Below are 16,792 nucleotides of genomic sequence, written 5' to 3' on the forward strand. Positions count from 1 at the left end.
GAAAAAATCTCGACATATTCGAAATAAAGTAATGCCTTGACTAAATAATAAAACGCTTTGAAAGAAGGTAAAAATCTGTGTGTCTTCTTCTTTGTCAACCGGTCCATATATACAAAGATCCCAGGCTATAATAAAGGTAACTAAATATACACGTAACAATAATGGTAACTAATATTCTCCTAACATATTTACAGAGATAATGATGGTAACTAAATATTTACATATTCTAACACACCCCCGCAGTCGAAGCGGGAGGTTTGTGGATGCTTAGGTTGTCGCGAAAATCTTCAAATAGAACCAAGGGAAGACCTTTAGTAAATATATCCGCGATCTGATAGCGCAATGGGACATGTAAGACACGTACATGACCGCGAGCAACTTGTTCACGGACCAAGTGAATATCCATCTCGATATGCTTAGTGCGTTGATGTTGAACAGGATTGCCGGATAGATATATAACACTATCACAGTACACCAACGTAGCCTTTCGTATTGGACAATGAATATCTAGAAGAAACTACATTGGCTACCCCTCGATATTCGGCCTCCGCACTAGATCGAGACATGGTGGCCTGCCGCTTGACAGACCAAGAGATGAGATTATCACCAAGAAAGACACAATAACCAGAAGTCGAACGCCTGGTATCCGGACAACCACCCCAATCTGCATCCGTATACGAAATGAGAGTGGTGGGTTTATATGGATAAAGATGCAAGCCATGATCAAGGGTGCCCTTAATATAGCGCACAATGCGTTTGAGAGCATTTATGTGGACCTCCATCAGGTTATGCATGAATAGAAAAATTTGTTGTATAACATACGAAATGTCCGATCTCGTGAAAGTGAGATATTGCAGTGCACCTACCAGGCTGCAATAAAGTGAAGGATCCTTAAATGGTGAGGTAGAAGTGGCACTTAACTTCGGTTTGGTGTCAACTGGAGTGGCACTTGTCCTATAAGACAACATGCTAGCTCGTTCTATGATCTCTTCGGCATACTTCTTTTGAGATAAAAATAAACAACCTGCATGACGAGTAACAATTATTCCCAAGAAATAACTGAGTGGTCCCAAATCCTTCATAGCAAATTCAGAGTTGAGAAACGTCATGATAGAATTTCTAAGATCATCAGAGGAGGTAGTCAAGATGATATCATCCACATACAAAAGAAGATACGCCATATCAATACCTTTTTGGTAGATGAACAAGGAATGATCAGACTTGCTGTGGGTGAAACCAATACTAGAAACGTAGTCGGCAAATCGTTTGTACCAGGCTCGGGGAGCTTGCTTGAGGCCATATAAGGACTTTTTTGGTAGGCAAACATAGTCAGGATGTGTGGGGTCTCGAAAACCCACGGGTCGATGCATGTAGACAGTTTCCTCAAGTGCACCATGTAAGAAAGCATTTTTTGCATCAAGTTGGTGAATAGGCCGAGCATTAGAGAGAGCTAGACTGAGAACAGTGCGGATGGTCGCTGATTTCACCACCGGGCTAAAAGTATCGCCACAATCCACGCCAACCTGTAGAGTTTTGGCATCACCTACAAGTCGGCCTTTATGCCTCTCAAAGGAACCGCAGAGTTTTTTTTATGTCTAAAAATCAACATAGATCGAATTACATTGACATTAGGTGGGTGGGGCACCAAATCCCACGTCTTATTTTTAATAAGAGCCTTATATTCATCTTCCATAGCCATTTTCCAATTCGGGTCACGTAGGGCAGACACGGGGTTACGAGGAAGAGGAGATTTGGAAGCATGAGTAATGAAGCTGTATTTTGGGTTAGGCTTGACAATACCATGTTGACTCCTAGTAACTGGTTTTTGGGCTGGAAGAGGATAGTGGACTGGTGGACTTGGGCCGGAGACAGTCGTGGGCTGGACAGTGGGGCTGGCGGTAGCATCTGAGGGTGAGGCAGATGTGGCCGTGGGTGGTGGACTGCTAGGACCAATGGGCAGTGGAGTATGGTTGCTGGAAGTTGGGCTTGTTTGCGAGGCTAAGTGGTGGATCACATAAGGAGAGGGTCCAGCATCCAGAAAGTCATAATGGTGACAATCTAAGGGAGTATGCAGCTTAGCAAATGGAATTTGGGTTTCATCGAACACGACATGATGACTTATGATGATTTTCTTGGATGATAAATCATAACATTTGTAACCACGATGATGGGATGGATAGCCTAAAAACACACATGGGGTAGAACGGGCTTGAAGCTTGTTAATGGTAGTAGATGGGAAAAGGGGATAACATAGGCAACCGAACATCCGAAGATAAGAATAGGATGGGTCTTTGTGATAGAGTACTTTGAGAGGAGATTGATAGGCTAATCCTTTATGAGGAAGAATGTTGAGGAGGTAGGTGGTCATTTATAATGCATGATGCCAAAACGAAGGAGGTAATGACACATGAGTGAGTAAAGTGCGAACCATGTTGTTGATTGTTCGAATTTTTCTTTCGGCCTTTCCATTTTGTGATGAGGTATGAGGACAGGAGAGGCGAAAAGACAAGCAATTAGATTTGCAAAACTCCCAGAATGGACCATTATCAAATTCTCGACCATTATCACATTGAATGTTCTTTATTTCCCATTCTAATTGAGTGCGAATGAAATTTCGAAAGACTAAGAAAGTGGATAACGTTTGAGACTTATTTGATAAGGGAAATGTCCACAAAAAATTAGAGTAATCATCCAAGAACAGAACATAATATTTGTGGCCCGAAGAGCTCAAAACGGGAGATGTCCAAAGATCCCTATGGATAATATCAAACGACATACATGTTTGTGAATGAGATGCAACAAATGGAAATTTAACCTGTTTTCCAAGAGTGTAGGAATGAAAAACATGATACTTAATCGGTCCATTACATTCAATAAATTTATTTAGCCTAAGGGAGTCAAAAACATGTGCTCCCGGATGACCCAAGCGATCATGCCACAAAGATGAAGTTAAAGCTGCAAAAGAAGATGGTGGTGTGGTGGTGATGGGATAAAGCTCGCCCCGACTATTACATCTCATTAGACGCATCCCCGTTTGGTAATCATTCACAGAAAAACCAAAAGGATCAAATTCAATAGAAACTAAGTTATCTATAGTGAATTTTCGAACTGAGACTAGGTTCTTGATAAGTTGAGGAACATGAAGGACATATTTTAAAGCTAAAGGTGGGTTGGGGAGAGCCAAGTTTGTATGACCATAACCACGAATTGGAATTGAATGACCATTTCCGACAATTATACCACAATTATTGCTCAAATTAAAATAAGACGAGAGATTACCTTGCGCGGATGTCATATGAGAAGTAGCTGCGGTATCCATATACCAATTTGCATCTGGAGGAGTGAACCCAAGTGTGTGCATCGCTGCCTCGATGTCGGTTGGAGTGGGCTGAACGTCGGTAGAGTAAGCTTGTGGTGGACGTGGCCCAAGTATGTCAGCCTGCCTCTGTTGAGTGTTAGTCCTGGGCCTTGGAGTGGTTGGATACGGACAAGGAGGCACAGGCCATGGCATGAAGGGCCATTGCCATTGTTGTGCATTTCCCATCCAAGGCTGCCATTGTTGCTGCTGGTCGTGGTGCTGCTACCAGCTGCCGCGTCCACGACCGAAACCACCACTGTTTCGGTTGCTACTGCCCCTATTGCCACCGCCTCTGCCACAGTTCTTTCCACCATTGTTGCTGCGGTTTTGATGTTTTTTACCATTGTTATTCTGACTGTTTGGGTGGTTATTTCCAGAAGATGGATTATCGCCGTAATCCCGAGCAAGCATGGCGGTAGTGGATCCCGTGGGAAGCTGTTTGGTAAAGCCTGTTTCTTCAAGAATGAGCATGGAACGGGCTTGATAAAAGAGGAATAGGATTGCTTTGACGGATGAGTATACCCACCCCTTTATAAGCTTCAGTGAGTCCGGCTACTATTTGAAGGACGAGACGGTTGTTGGAGACTGGAGCACTGACGTTCTTGAGTTGATCGGATAGAATCTTGAGTCGTTGACAATACGCGGAAGCATTAGGGAAGTCCTCCATATTGGTGTGAGAAAATTCATGCTCAAGAGTGACGGCTCGAGAATTTTTGTTGTCCTGGAATATGTCACGCAGCCTATTCCAAGCATCCATGGCCGTGGAGTCGCGTTCAAGGATAGTATGCAATAGGCCAGTAAAGATGGTGGCATAAATCCATTGAAGAACCGTGGCATCAATAGTCGACCATAACTCTTGTTCAACATCGGTTTTGGGCACCTTTTCTTTCCCGGACTCCGGTGGAATGATATGGTGGAGGACTCTGTGGGATTTGGCGTGGATTTTGAAGAGTTCCGCCCATGTCCCATATTGGATGTTTTCCATCTCGAGAGTAATGGAGATGTTGGAGACAACCAAAGCTGGGTAAAAGAAGGACTTGGTGGAATCAAAGGAGGAGGAATCAGTCATGGTGGCTGATTAAAGAAGAAAGAAGATGAGGATGACGCAGGGATGGCAAAAGAGAGAGGAGCAGAATCGTGCCGTAGTCTGATACCATGAAAGAAGGTAAAAATCAGCGTGTCTTCTTCTTTGTCAACCGGTCCATATATACAAAGATCCTAGGCTATAATAAAGGTAACTAAATATTCTCCTAACATATTTACAGAGATAACGATGGTAACTAAATATTTACATATTCTAACACGCTTAAATCAAAACCTTATAAAATAAAACACTTAAACCTAACGATAAAAAGTTTCCAAACAAAACGTACTTCAGGGCACTTTACAACCCTTAAAACGACGATCCAAACGTTTAGGTATACTTCATGTATTGAGCCTACAATATTGTTTGCAGAAAAAAATATCAGGTTCTATATAAAATATTGATATTCCGGAGTCTTGGGACATGACAAGTTTTTGGTTGAAGTATGAAAAAAATGTGAATTTCAAAACTTTTGAAATTATACAAAATGTGGGGAAAATAAAACTAACTCCTACTGTGCACAAAATTAGTGCGCAATAGGACTTAACGATGGCCGTCACATTTAAGTCCTATTGCGCACAAAATTTGTTGGCAAAAGGTATTAATTTTTTTTTTTGGTGGTTACTAAGCCCGTCAACCGGTCCGGTTTAACCGGTTCAAACCGGTAGAACAGGTTAACCGGTTCCGGTTAACCGTTTATTTATTACCGGTTCGGTTTCGATTTTTTTGAAACCGGAACCGGACCGGTTAAACCGGTGAAACTAAAAAAAATTTTTTTTTTTTTAGATATATCCGTTGCTGGGCTTAGCTGACCGTTATTGGACCGTTGGCAACAGTCCATTTGCAAAAATGGTCGTTGCCAAACGGCCATAAATTCATTCCCCCCCCCCCCCCCCCTCCTCCAACCCCTCAAACATTTTTTTAACACTTTAACCCATTCCCCACCCCTATATAAACCCTTCTTCATTTTCATTTTCATTTTAATCCACACCAATTCACTCTTCTCTTTCTCTCAAACCTCAATCTCTCAATTATAGTTACTTTGCAATAATTAGCCACTTTAAATTTCTCTCAAATAAATATTATAAAGTCTTATTTTAGTTTCAATTATTAATTTGCAATTATAATATTGTTGGTGGAGTTGGTGATTTTGCAACAATCCGAAGTAGTTTTGGTGGATTTGCAATTCTAGCCGCCTTCACTTTGTTGGAAATTAATCCGGCAATTTGGTACATTCGTTCCAACTCTATCTTAATTTTTCGCAATTTAATTTACGCAATTTAATTCTACCAATTTAATTTGTTGCAATTTATTTTCTTGTGATTTATTTGATTGTGATTTAAATTCATTCTATTTAATAATGGCAAAGAAATTTAGACGTGATGCCGGTAGTAGTAGCAGTATTGTTAGGGGTGGGCTTAATGAGGAAACATTTATGGAAGAAACACCTAATTTAGGTATTGATGTTGGTGGAAATAATCCACTTTTACGTCATGAGGCAATACAACAACATTTTACCGACACTTTTAATGAAATTGATGATGATGATGATGAAACACAACCCCCCGAAAATCCCATAGGAGATACATGTCCTGCACAATCACATACACAAGACAAACCGTCTAGAACTTGTAAGCCAACCGCTAAAATTTGGAAATTTATGACTAAGAATAGGGAAAACCAATCAGCTACATGTACCCTATGTGGACAACTATTTAGTTTTAAGCAAGGAACTAGTAAGGATGGTGGAACCGGTACACTAAATGGTCATATGAGAAACAAACATATGGATGTTTGGGGAGAGCAAACGGGTTCAAATGTGGGGGGGATTCAAATGATGATAGACCCACGAACCGGTAGAAATTTTAAGTATGGCAAGAAAAAAGAACGCGTAGAAATAGCTAAAATGGTAGCTTATGATTGTTTACCATTTTCCTTTCCCTCGGGTTTGGAGTTTGTTACTTACATTCAACGTTGTTATAACCCGTTATTTGAGGGTATTCCTAGAAGTACTTGTAGAGCCGATGTTATAGATTTGTTTAAAAAATATAGATTTTATTTGCGCCATGTATTTAATTCTTTAAATTGTAATGTTTGTCTTACCGCTGATTTGGGTCTTAGTATTTAACCATTTAGATTTTTTTGCTATTACATGTCATTGGGTTGATGACAACTGGGTTATGCAAAAAAGAATTATAGCTTTTTTATATGACGAAGGAAAAGGTCGTCACGATGGAAAATTTTTAGCCGATTCAATGTCTACTATAGTGAGATTTTTTAACATTTATAGAAAAACACTTTGTATTGCTTTAGATAATGCTTCTAATAATACAAAGGTAATTGGTCTTTTAAAAAGAGAAATAAACCCTCCTCTAAGAAATATTTTTCTTGTAAGATGTAATTGTCACATTTTAAATTTAATTGTTAAAGATGGTCTTGTGCATTTTGATGATTCTGTTCAAAAAGTTAGAAATGTTGTTGCGTTTCTTTTTTGTAATGCTAATAGGGGAAGAATTAGAGATTTTAAGAATGCTTGTGTGGAAAATAACCTTAGACCTAGGAAAATTCAAGTAGAAATTGAGACTAGGTGGAACTACACTTACATTATGCTACAACAAGCATATGAGTATAGGATTCCCATACAACAAGTTCACAACAAATATAATATTAATAGTGATGATTGGTTAAATTTTACGCATTGGGAAGATGTTAAAGAATGTGTTGAACTCTTAGAATTTTTTTATAATGCAACTCTTGCTTTTTCTAGACAATTCTATCCCACGGTAACCGGAATTTTAGCCTACTTAGCGGAAATAGCTAGAGTTTTTACAAGAGTATAAATATAAACCCGGTTATCAAGCGGCTATTTTTGAAATGATAATCAAATTTAAGAAGTATTTTTTTTCCATCCCAACTTTATTTATTTTGGGTTCTCTTTTAAATCCTTGTTTAAAAGTGTCTTATACTAAAGCATTGGTTGGTCAAATTTATACATTTTTAGAAATTGAAGAGGGAGTTCAACCATCTTTAGCTGAAGCCGAACTCACTATTGATGACGAGTTTAGAAAAGTTTTTACTCATTATTCTAATTTGGAAGAACGTGCTACACCCGTTGCTCCACGCCCTACTACTTCTCAAAGTAGCAAAAAGGGCTTGTCGGGTTTGTCGCATTTAAAAGTTTTACATTCACAGCCAACTTCTTCTTGTAATGCAAACTTTGATGAATATAACTTTTATTTGATGCAGCCAAATGTGGATATCAAGGAACTGGATGAATTGGACGTCTTAGCATGGTGGAAGAAGTACAAGGCAAGTCATCCGATATTCTCAAAAATGACTCGAGATATTCTTACGGTTCAAGTATCAACCGTGGCTTCGGAGAGCGCATTTAGCCAAGGAAGACAACAAATTGGAGACCGTAGACATTCATTATCCGGCTTTAGCTTGCAAGTACTAGTGTGCATTCGCGATTGGATTAGATCAGAGCGACGCAACCAAAACTCAGAAGCGGAGGAAGGCGAAGAGGAAGAAATTGAAGATTTGATAGCAAGTGGACCGGACCAAATGGAAGACTTTGAAGATATTTCCATGACCGAATATGATGTGGGGGAAATTAACGAAATGGTTCAAAATTGGTGATTTTATTATTCTACTATTTTTGTACAACTCATGTATTATTTGCAAGTTAAAAACAAATACAACTTGCAAATAAATGTTATCCAAGAATGAATAAAATATATGGCTCATTTCTTCTATTTACTTGTGTTCATATTTTTACTTTTATTGAGTTAGGAATATACCTAAAATATAGTTCAAGAACAAGATAAAGTTTCATGACAAGGGAAATGAAAAAAAGGTAAAGCAGAAAGTGAAAGAAGAGATTGAAGTTAAAGTAGAGTCTGAAACGGGTACTGAGATTTCTAAGACCAAAGTGAAGAGGAAGTTCCCGCTAACTATAACCACAAAGACTAAGTCATCAAGAGAGGATGGTACAAATTTGATGATTTCTGAATTAGAACATGAATGGAAAGAGAAGAAGTGGAATGTTGGAGATTCAAATTCTTTTTCAAGCAGTTTGAAAAATGAGCAAAAATGTGAAGGGTGGATGGTTGTTCAAGATCACATTGTTCTACAAAGTGGAGCAACCACGGAACAGAGTTATTCTTATAAGGGTGAAACTAGTAGCTATTCTCGGGAAATTGCAGCTACCAATGGCAAGCTTATGAATGACGATGCAAACTACTTGAAGTTTGCTTCACTTTCTGATATGTAACACCTTTTTGAAGTGAAGAGCAACCCCGGAGCATAAAGTATCCCGCATTAGCAGGACTCAAGGAAGTGCTTCATTTCAAGGGGTATGATGTAGACTGTCAACCCTAATGAGACAGTGGTTTCTTCCACGATTTGAACCTATAGGTCACATGGAGACAACTTTATTGTTGCTCCTAGGCTCCCCTTTTGTAACACCTTTTTGAAGTATCCTTGTTAAATAATGCTCCCTTCTCTCAACACTTTTTAGTCCTACAAGGATATCTGTGTATTGTGTGGCATTAGAGCAGATTTGATATTAGGAAAAATACATAGTTTGGTCCTAAACTTGAGGCGAGTGAACAATAAATTTTTTGTATCTAAAGTTTTATGTGGATGCCACATGTCTAGTTTCCTTCATTTCCTTGTTTTAAATCATCTTCTTTTATGCTCTCCATCTTCACCATGCCTCCGCCGCTGCTCCACCCCTATCCTCCATTGCTGCCGTCCAACCACCTTCCTCCACCAGTGTTTTACTATAAATTTCCTGCATTTCCACCGATGATACGCCATCTCAAATTTGAAGAAAATATAAGAATTTGTTATATCTTGAAATGTAAATTTGAAAGAACAAATAGATTGAGGCATTTCAACAATACTTGATAAACCAGTGACTATACACGTTAATTAAGTAGTATTGTTTAAAGTGTATAAAAATGAGGGTACTAATAGTTCTTTTAAAAGTTACATCCAATGACATAACCACAAATATTTCTTGACATATGTTTTAAAGAAAATTCTATACAAAGTTCTAAAAAAGTTGAAAAAAGATTATATATTTATACATCGATTTGGTTCATTTTGTTTTTACTCAATGTTAAATCAAACCAAAACAAGCCTAGTCAGTTTGTTTTTATCGGTTTGGTTAGAAGGAAGGGGGTTTTTGTTGTAACAAAGCTCAATGATACTTTGTCTTTCATATAATGAAAGAGACCTGCTACACCCCATATAGAGAAAAGCTGGCAAGGTAGTTAAATTGAGTATGGAACCAAATTCATCTAAAATTTAACCTTTCTAAAGTCTCAACTTTTGTCACTATATAGGCTATAGTCCGATGGTAACACTACCTCGTTTGCTTGAATTATATTTCATTGATGCCTTATGGTAAACTTTTAAGCTAGAAATGAGGAGCGGGCAACTTAAATGGCCCACATTTGGGTTTTGTAACAAAAGTAACCACTAAGCCCGTCAACCGGTTCAAACCGGACCGGACAGGTTACGGAACCGGCCGGTTTCCGGTTTAAAAACCGAAACCAGTCACCGGTTCCGGTTTACCGGTTTGAAACCCCAAACCGGAACCGGTCCGGTTCAAACAGTCCAAAACCCTTTTTTTTTTGTTTTTTGTATTTTATATATATATATATATATATATATATATATATATATATTAGTATTTATTAGTATATTGTAGGTATATTTACATATGTTATATAAGTTTATAAGTAAAGTTTAAATATTTACTGACTAACAGGCTAACAACAAGTCAGCAATACAGAATATACGTGTATATATATATATATATATATTAAGTTATATGCTTAAGTTATAGTGTTATACTACATATACCTAAAATATAGTAAGAATATACTTATATATATCAATATACTTAGGTTATATAACTTAGATATATATATATATAGATATATGTTTAAGTTATATATATATTAATATATATATGTTTAAGTATACATATATACTTAGGTTATCAATATACTTAGGTTATATAACTTAGATATATATATATATATATATATATATAGATAGATATATATATATATATATATATATATAGATATATATATCTATTAATATATATATGTTTAAGTATACATATATACTTAGGTTATCAATATACTTAGGTTATATATATTAATATATATATAACTTAAACATATATCTATATATATATATATATGTTTAAGTTATATATATATTAATATATATATGTTTAAGTTATATGTATACTATAACTTAAGCATATAACTTAATATATATATATATATATATATATATATATATATACACGTATATTCTGTATTGCTGACTTGTTGTTAGCCTGTTAGTCAGTAAATATTTAAACTTTACTTATAAACTTATATAACATATGTAAATATACCTACAATATACTAATAAATACTAATATATATATATATATATATATATATATATAAAATACAAAAAACAAAAAAAAAGGGGTTTTGGACTGTTTGAACCGGACCGGTTCCGGTTTGGGGTTTCAAACCGATAAACCGGAACCGGTGACTGGTTTCGGTTTTTAAACCGGAAACCGGCCGGTTCCGTAACCTGTCCGGTCCGGTTTGAACCGGTTGACGGGCTTAGTGGTTACTTTTGTTACAAAACCCAAATGTGGGCCATTTAAGTTGCCCGCTCCTCATTTCTAGCATAAAAGTTTACCATAAGGCATCAATGAAATATAATTCAAGCAAACGAGGTAGTGTTACCATCGGACTATAGCCTATATAGTGACAAAAGTTGAGACTTTAGAAAGGTTAAATTTTAGATGAATTTGGTTCCATACTCAATTTAACTACCTTGCCAGCTTTTCTCTATATGGGGTGTAGCAGGTCTCTTTCATTATATAAAAGACAAAGTATCATTGAGCTTTGTTACAACAAAAACCCCCTTCCTTCTAACCAAACCGATAAAAACAAACTGACTAGGCTTGTTTTGGTTTGATTTAACATTGAGTAAAAAAAAATTAACCAAATCGATGTATAAATATATAATCTTTTTTCAACTTTTTTAGAACTTTGTATAGAATTTTCTTTAAAACATATGTCAAGAAATATTTGTGGTTATCTCATTGGATGTAACTTTTAAAAGAACTATTAGTACCCTCATTTTTATACACTTTAAACAATACTACTTAATTAACGTGTATAGTCACTGGTTTATCAAGTATTGTTGAAATGCCTCAATCTATTTGTTCTTTCAAATTTACATTTCAAGATATAACAAATTCTTATATTTTCTTCAAATTTGAGATGGCGTATCATCGGTGGAAATGCAGGAAATTTATAGTAAAACACTGGTGGAAGAAGGTGGTTGGACGGCAGCAATGGAGGATAGGGGCGGAGCAGCGGCGGAGGCATGGTGAAGATGGAGAGCATAAAAGAAGATGATTTAAAACAAGGAAATGAAGGAAACTAGACATGTGGCATCCACATAAAACTTTAGATACAAAAAATTTATTGTTCACTCGCCTCAAGTTTAGGACCAAACTATGTATTTTTCCTAATATCAAATCTGCTCTAATGCCACACAATACACAGATATCCTTGTAGGACTAAAAAATGTTGGGAGAAGGGAGCATTATTTAACAAGGATACTTCAAAAAGGTGTTACAAAAGGGGAGCCTAGGAGCAACAATAAAGTTGTCTCCATGTGACCTATAGGTTCAAATCGTGGAAGAAACCACTGTCTCATTAGGGTTGACAGTCTACATCATACCCTTGAAATGCAGCCCTTCCTTGAGTCCTGCTAATGCGGGATACTTTATGCTCCGGGGCTGCTCTTCACTTCAAAAAAGTGTTACATATCAGAAAGTGAAGCAAACTTCAAGTAGTTTGCATCGTCATTCATAAGCTTGCCATTGGTAGCTGCAATTTCCCGAGAATAGCTACTAGTTTCACCCTTATAAGAATAACTCTGTTCCGTGGTTGCTCCACTTTGTAGAACAATGTGATCTTGAACAACCATCCACCCTTCACATTTTTGCTCATTTTTCAAACTGCTTGAAAAAGAATTTGAATCTCCAACATTCCACTTCTTCTCTTTCCATTCATGTTCTAATTCAGAAATCATCAAATTTGTACCATCCTCTCTTGATGACTTAGTCTTTGTGGTTATAGTTAGCGGGAACTTCCTCTTCACTTTGGTCTTAGAAATCTCAGTACCCGTTTCAGACTCTACTTTAACTTCAATCTCTTCTTTCACTTTCTGCTTTACCTTTTTTTCATTTCCCGTGTCATGAAACTTTATCTTGTTCTTGAACTTAATTTCTCGCGAAACTGTAGTTGTCAAATTGCCTGCTGATGAATTCACCCACCCGGAATACTTGCTCTCCCTCTTCATCTCGATCTCATATGATCCATCCAGCCCCTCAAAGTCTGAAGATCGCTCCATCTCGAACTCTGGAGTTTCGTAATCAATAACTTTAGCCTGCACTTCACAATCACCTGTACATTTTTTATCTACCCATAGGTGCAAATTCGCATCCACAAGCCAATAAGGGAGGCTATCCAACACCCTAAGGCGCAGAAAATGGGATTTACCGTCAAGTAAAAGCCCCAAAAATGGAGTTAATTCGATATCGTAAGAAGGAAAATCAAAGGCCCCAATTGAAACAATTGGATCCCAGTACTGAGGATTAATTCCACCTGGTAAAATAACAGGGAATGGAACCACTGATCCTACCAAATTCATGTCTATATTCAACAAAACTTCCCTATGTGCTCCATGGCCTCTCTGGCTAGTCAAATTATTTATCTGTATGTAAGAATCTGGCGGATTTGAGTACCAAAACTCATCGTACCTGTGAGATGATACGTAAATTTCCATCACAGCTTTGTACGTGTTCTTTGGTATGATAACAGTCTTCCCGTGCAACTCCGAATCGCTTTGAATTCGGAACCAAAATCCTTTACCTCCATTATCCGAAATTGGAATTATCAAATCTGCTGGTTTTGTGGGATTATCCACAAACACATCATCAACCAGTCTCACTTTCTGATTAGTACTACTTGATAATGGAACATTATTCATGTTCTCAACATCATAGTACAAGAAAGTAACATTAACATGATAAACACCTGTAAAAACTTGGTTGACCGAATTTTCCAGCATAACAGAAAGAGAAATATTCTCCTTAACGAGTACGGACGCATACCTGGTAACATCCTTAGTAACGGTCCAGAAAACACCGTTTTCAGTAGGCTCGACGGTGCTGGTACGGAAGAGCTCAGTACCGTCAAGCCAAACAGCAGCTATACGGTCATACTGTAATCCTTTGCAAGAAGCGTTGAATTGGAGAGCCACATGTGTCCACGAGCAATTCGCTGGAGGAGCATAAGGGACGGAGACAGGTGGAAGACCGATCGTATTTCTGAAGCGGTGTTTGAGGATAGGAAGAGTGCATGAAGGAGTGAGGTTAGCGAAGGGTAATGGACGAGTTATTTCTGAGTATTTCTTTGAACAAGTGTTGTGGTGAAGACTATGTTTGATGAAGTGGGAATGGTGTTCAAGGGAAGAAGAAAGTGGAGCATTAGTTAAACTGATCATGATGAAGAGGAGGAAGAGGAGATTTGCCATGATGGAGGAATGTACAGAGGTCAAGATGTGTTTTGACTAATAATTGATTGTTGTAAATGCGATAAGATGCAGAGAAGATTGTGAAATTTCGAGATTGCAATCTTTCTCAATTTTCATTCATCTCCACTTTATAAAATATTAATAAAACGGAATCTGCAATGTCCCCTGGTAAGATAATTCCTCTGTCCCAAAAAATTATCTTTAGCTTGACTTGATAATTAAAAAAGATTTTTAAAATGCGTAATTTAAAATAATTAAATTATTTTTAAATTAAAAAGTATATCAATTCTTTTGTAATAAAGTAATAAAAAAATAAGGCGATTTTTTTTGGGACGGAGGGATTAAGATATAGCCCATAGGCCATATATTATTTGATAATTTTGTGAAGTCAATGAAACTTGGAGCTTTTTATATTCACACAAAAATATCTTCTTTCCTTTAATCAAGTATCAAAAGGTGACAAATTTCTAATTCATAAAGACATGTCGGCCACGATATATCTTCTAGTCTATTTTCTTCTCATTAAGACATTTGCCCTGTACCGTGGACGTAAGGGGTTGGTTCAAATATTAGACTAGACCCTTAAATTCAACGGCCAAGTAAAAAGAAAAGGTAAAGTCATATCTAATGATGCAAGTGACTACAAGCCACAAATTTAGAGCCCGTTTGGATTGGCTTATAAGTTGTTTAGAAGCTGTTTTCAATTTTTTTGAGTGTTTGACTGGTCAGCTTAAAGTCATTTTGTGTTTAAAATAAGTTTAAAAAAATAATTAGGCCCATTTAACTTAGCTTATCTAAAGCAGCTTATAAGCTGGAAACAGCTTATAAGTAAAAAAAAATAAGTTAGATTACCTTAATTTATTTTTTTTAGCTTATAAACTATTTGCAGGTCAAAGCTCTTAAGCTCAATTCTATGCGTGGAATACCGAGACGCATATCCAGAGGGTATATGCTAGTAGGGTAGTGGGCTGCGGTGTGGGGTTCGTCTGTCTAGTACCTGCTATTTTGGTTCGCTATTTTCGTTATTCCACCAACCTAGTGAAGAGGGAAAATCAGATCAAAAATAGATTTGTTCACTGCTAAATCTATTTTCAAATACCTTGAAAGCAGCAAAGAAAGCAGGAAGTGAAGAGACAAGGCCTCTCATTTCCATTAGGCATTAAGGCGGATGCATTTCCACTATAATGTTATAGCATGCCTAATTAAAAGGCTTAATACGTTGTGGCCTCTTAAACTTATCTATTTTTTTCATTTAAACATCTAAATTTAGTCAATAATCTATTGAACACTTAATCTATATCCAAAGTGTACCCATCAAATACATCTTGATGACATGGCAACCAGCGTGTCTTCCCCATGAACTTGGGCGCGTAAATGACCTAAAAGATAAAAGTTTCATGGAAAAGTTCGTTTTTGGCCTCTTTGTTTTCAACTCCGTTCTTCTCCAGATTTCCAGCCAATTTCTTCTTCTTTAAAGCCTCAATTTCCTGCTAAATCGGTGTTCAAGTATCCTGGACTTCCTTTGCTCTTTTAAGCCAAAAAACCCATCACAAAGATGTTACACCTCTCGTCTTCGTCGCAAGAAAATCCTTGGCTTATGAGTGTTATATACCCTTAGCATGAAGATCCGTACCCGAGACTTTGAGAGATTAAGTGCTTTACCTCGCATGTACCAAAGTATAAGTATGCATTCTTTGCAATGCGATAGGATTAGAAGGGAAACAAATCGAATCGATGTGAACCGGAGCAACTTAGGGATTCTGGCATCAGTGCACATTGACGGTGCAAAGGGACTGGCCATCGACATGTCGACGAGCCGTCCTTTCACACCGTCAACTTGCATTGGCCTCTGAATCTGGGGGTGGAAGATGGACCGTGCAAGTCGACCCGCAACCATAGCGGTTGTTTTGTCCCACCTATAAATATGGAGCCCCCACGTTTTATTTCATATTTTTCCACTCCCAAATCAGAGAAAGCCCTAGAATATTTCCTCTCTATAATTTCCATCATATTAGTGGAGATTTGGTAAGATCCGAGCCCCGTATACCCGAGCTTGTGAAGGGAAAGTTATTCCTAGGGTTTCATTGAAGCTATTAAGCTTTGGAATTGGAGTTGAAGTTTGATTTTTGGTATTCTAGTCCCCTCACGGTATGTATATAATTCCTACTCTTGTGTTTAAGTTAATTATCAAGAGTCTTAGAAATTTTAGGTGAAGGAAATATAGTTAAGGAAGTGGGAAGTTAAATAAGGGTAAAGTTAGGGTTTAAAGTTATTTTGAGGGATGATTTGGAGTAGAATTGATTATATTTTGATATGTAAGGATTGATATTGTTATTGTTGATGTTGTTGTTGATGTTTGGGTTGAATTGAAATTGAGGGATTGTTAAGTTTACAAAGCAGATATTGTCCGAAATTCATTAAGTTCCGTTCGTAGTAGAATTGGATAGTAAGTGATGCAAATGGTCTAATTGTGGCATATGTTACCTTGATTGTAGACTTACGAGTTCGAGAAGTAGACGTTGGACTGTTAGATACATTTCAAGGTATGTTAAGGCTGTCCCTTCTATTCTTTTTGCATGATCCTTATCTTATGAACGAACAGAGTAAGCAAGCGAGTTCCAAAGGCTCTACTCCTAGATAGTATAGGATTAAGCATATCCTTGACCTCTTATGTTTTATATCTATGGTTTCCAGAGATCTTTTGTTGCTCA

General features: G+C 37.2%; 1 protein-coding gene across 1 annotated transcript; it reads right to left on the reverse strand.

The window, feature by feature from the left end:
• Positions 1–11,931: 11,931 nt before the first annotated feature.
• On the reverse strand, positions 11,932–14,366 carry LOC132609011 (peptide-N4-(N-acetyl-beta-glucosaminyl)asparagine amidase A-like). The gene has a single exon (XM_060322839.1). The coding sequence runs from the start codon at positions 14,079–14,081 to the stop codon at positions 12,303–12,305; it is 1,779 nt and encodes a 592-aa protein (XP_060178822.1). The 5' UTR covers positions 14,082–14,366; the 3' UTR covers positions 11,932–12,302.
• Between the last annotated feature and the right edge of the window lie 2,426 nt (positions 14,367–16,792).

Source organism: Lycium barbarum, chromosome 9, assembly GCF_019175385.1.
Source record: "Lycium barbarum isolate Lr01 chromosome 9, ASM1917538v2, whole genome shotgun sequence".
In the NCBI taxonomy this organism is placed as follows: domain Eukaryota; kingdom Viridiplantae; phylum Streptophyta; class Magnoliopsida; order Solanales; family Solanaceae; genus Lycium; species Lycium barbarum.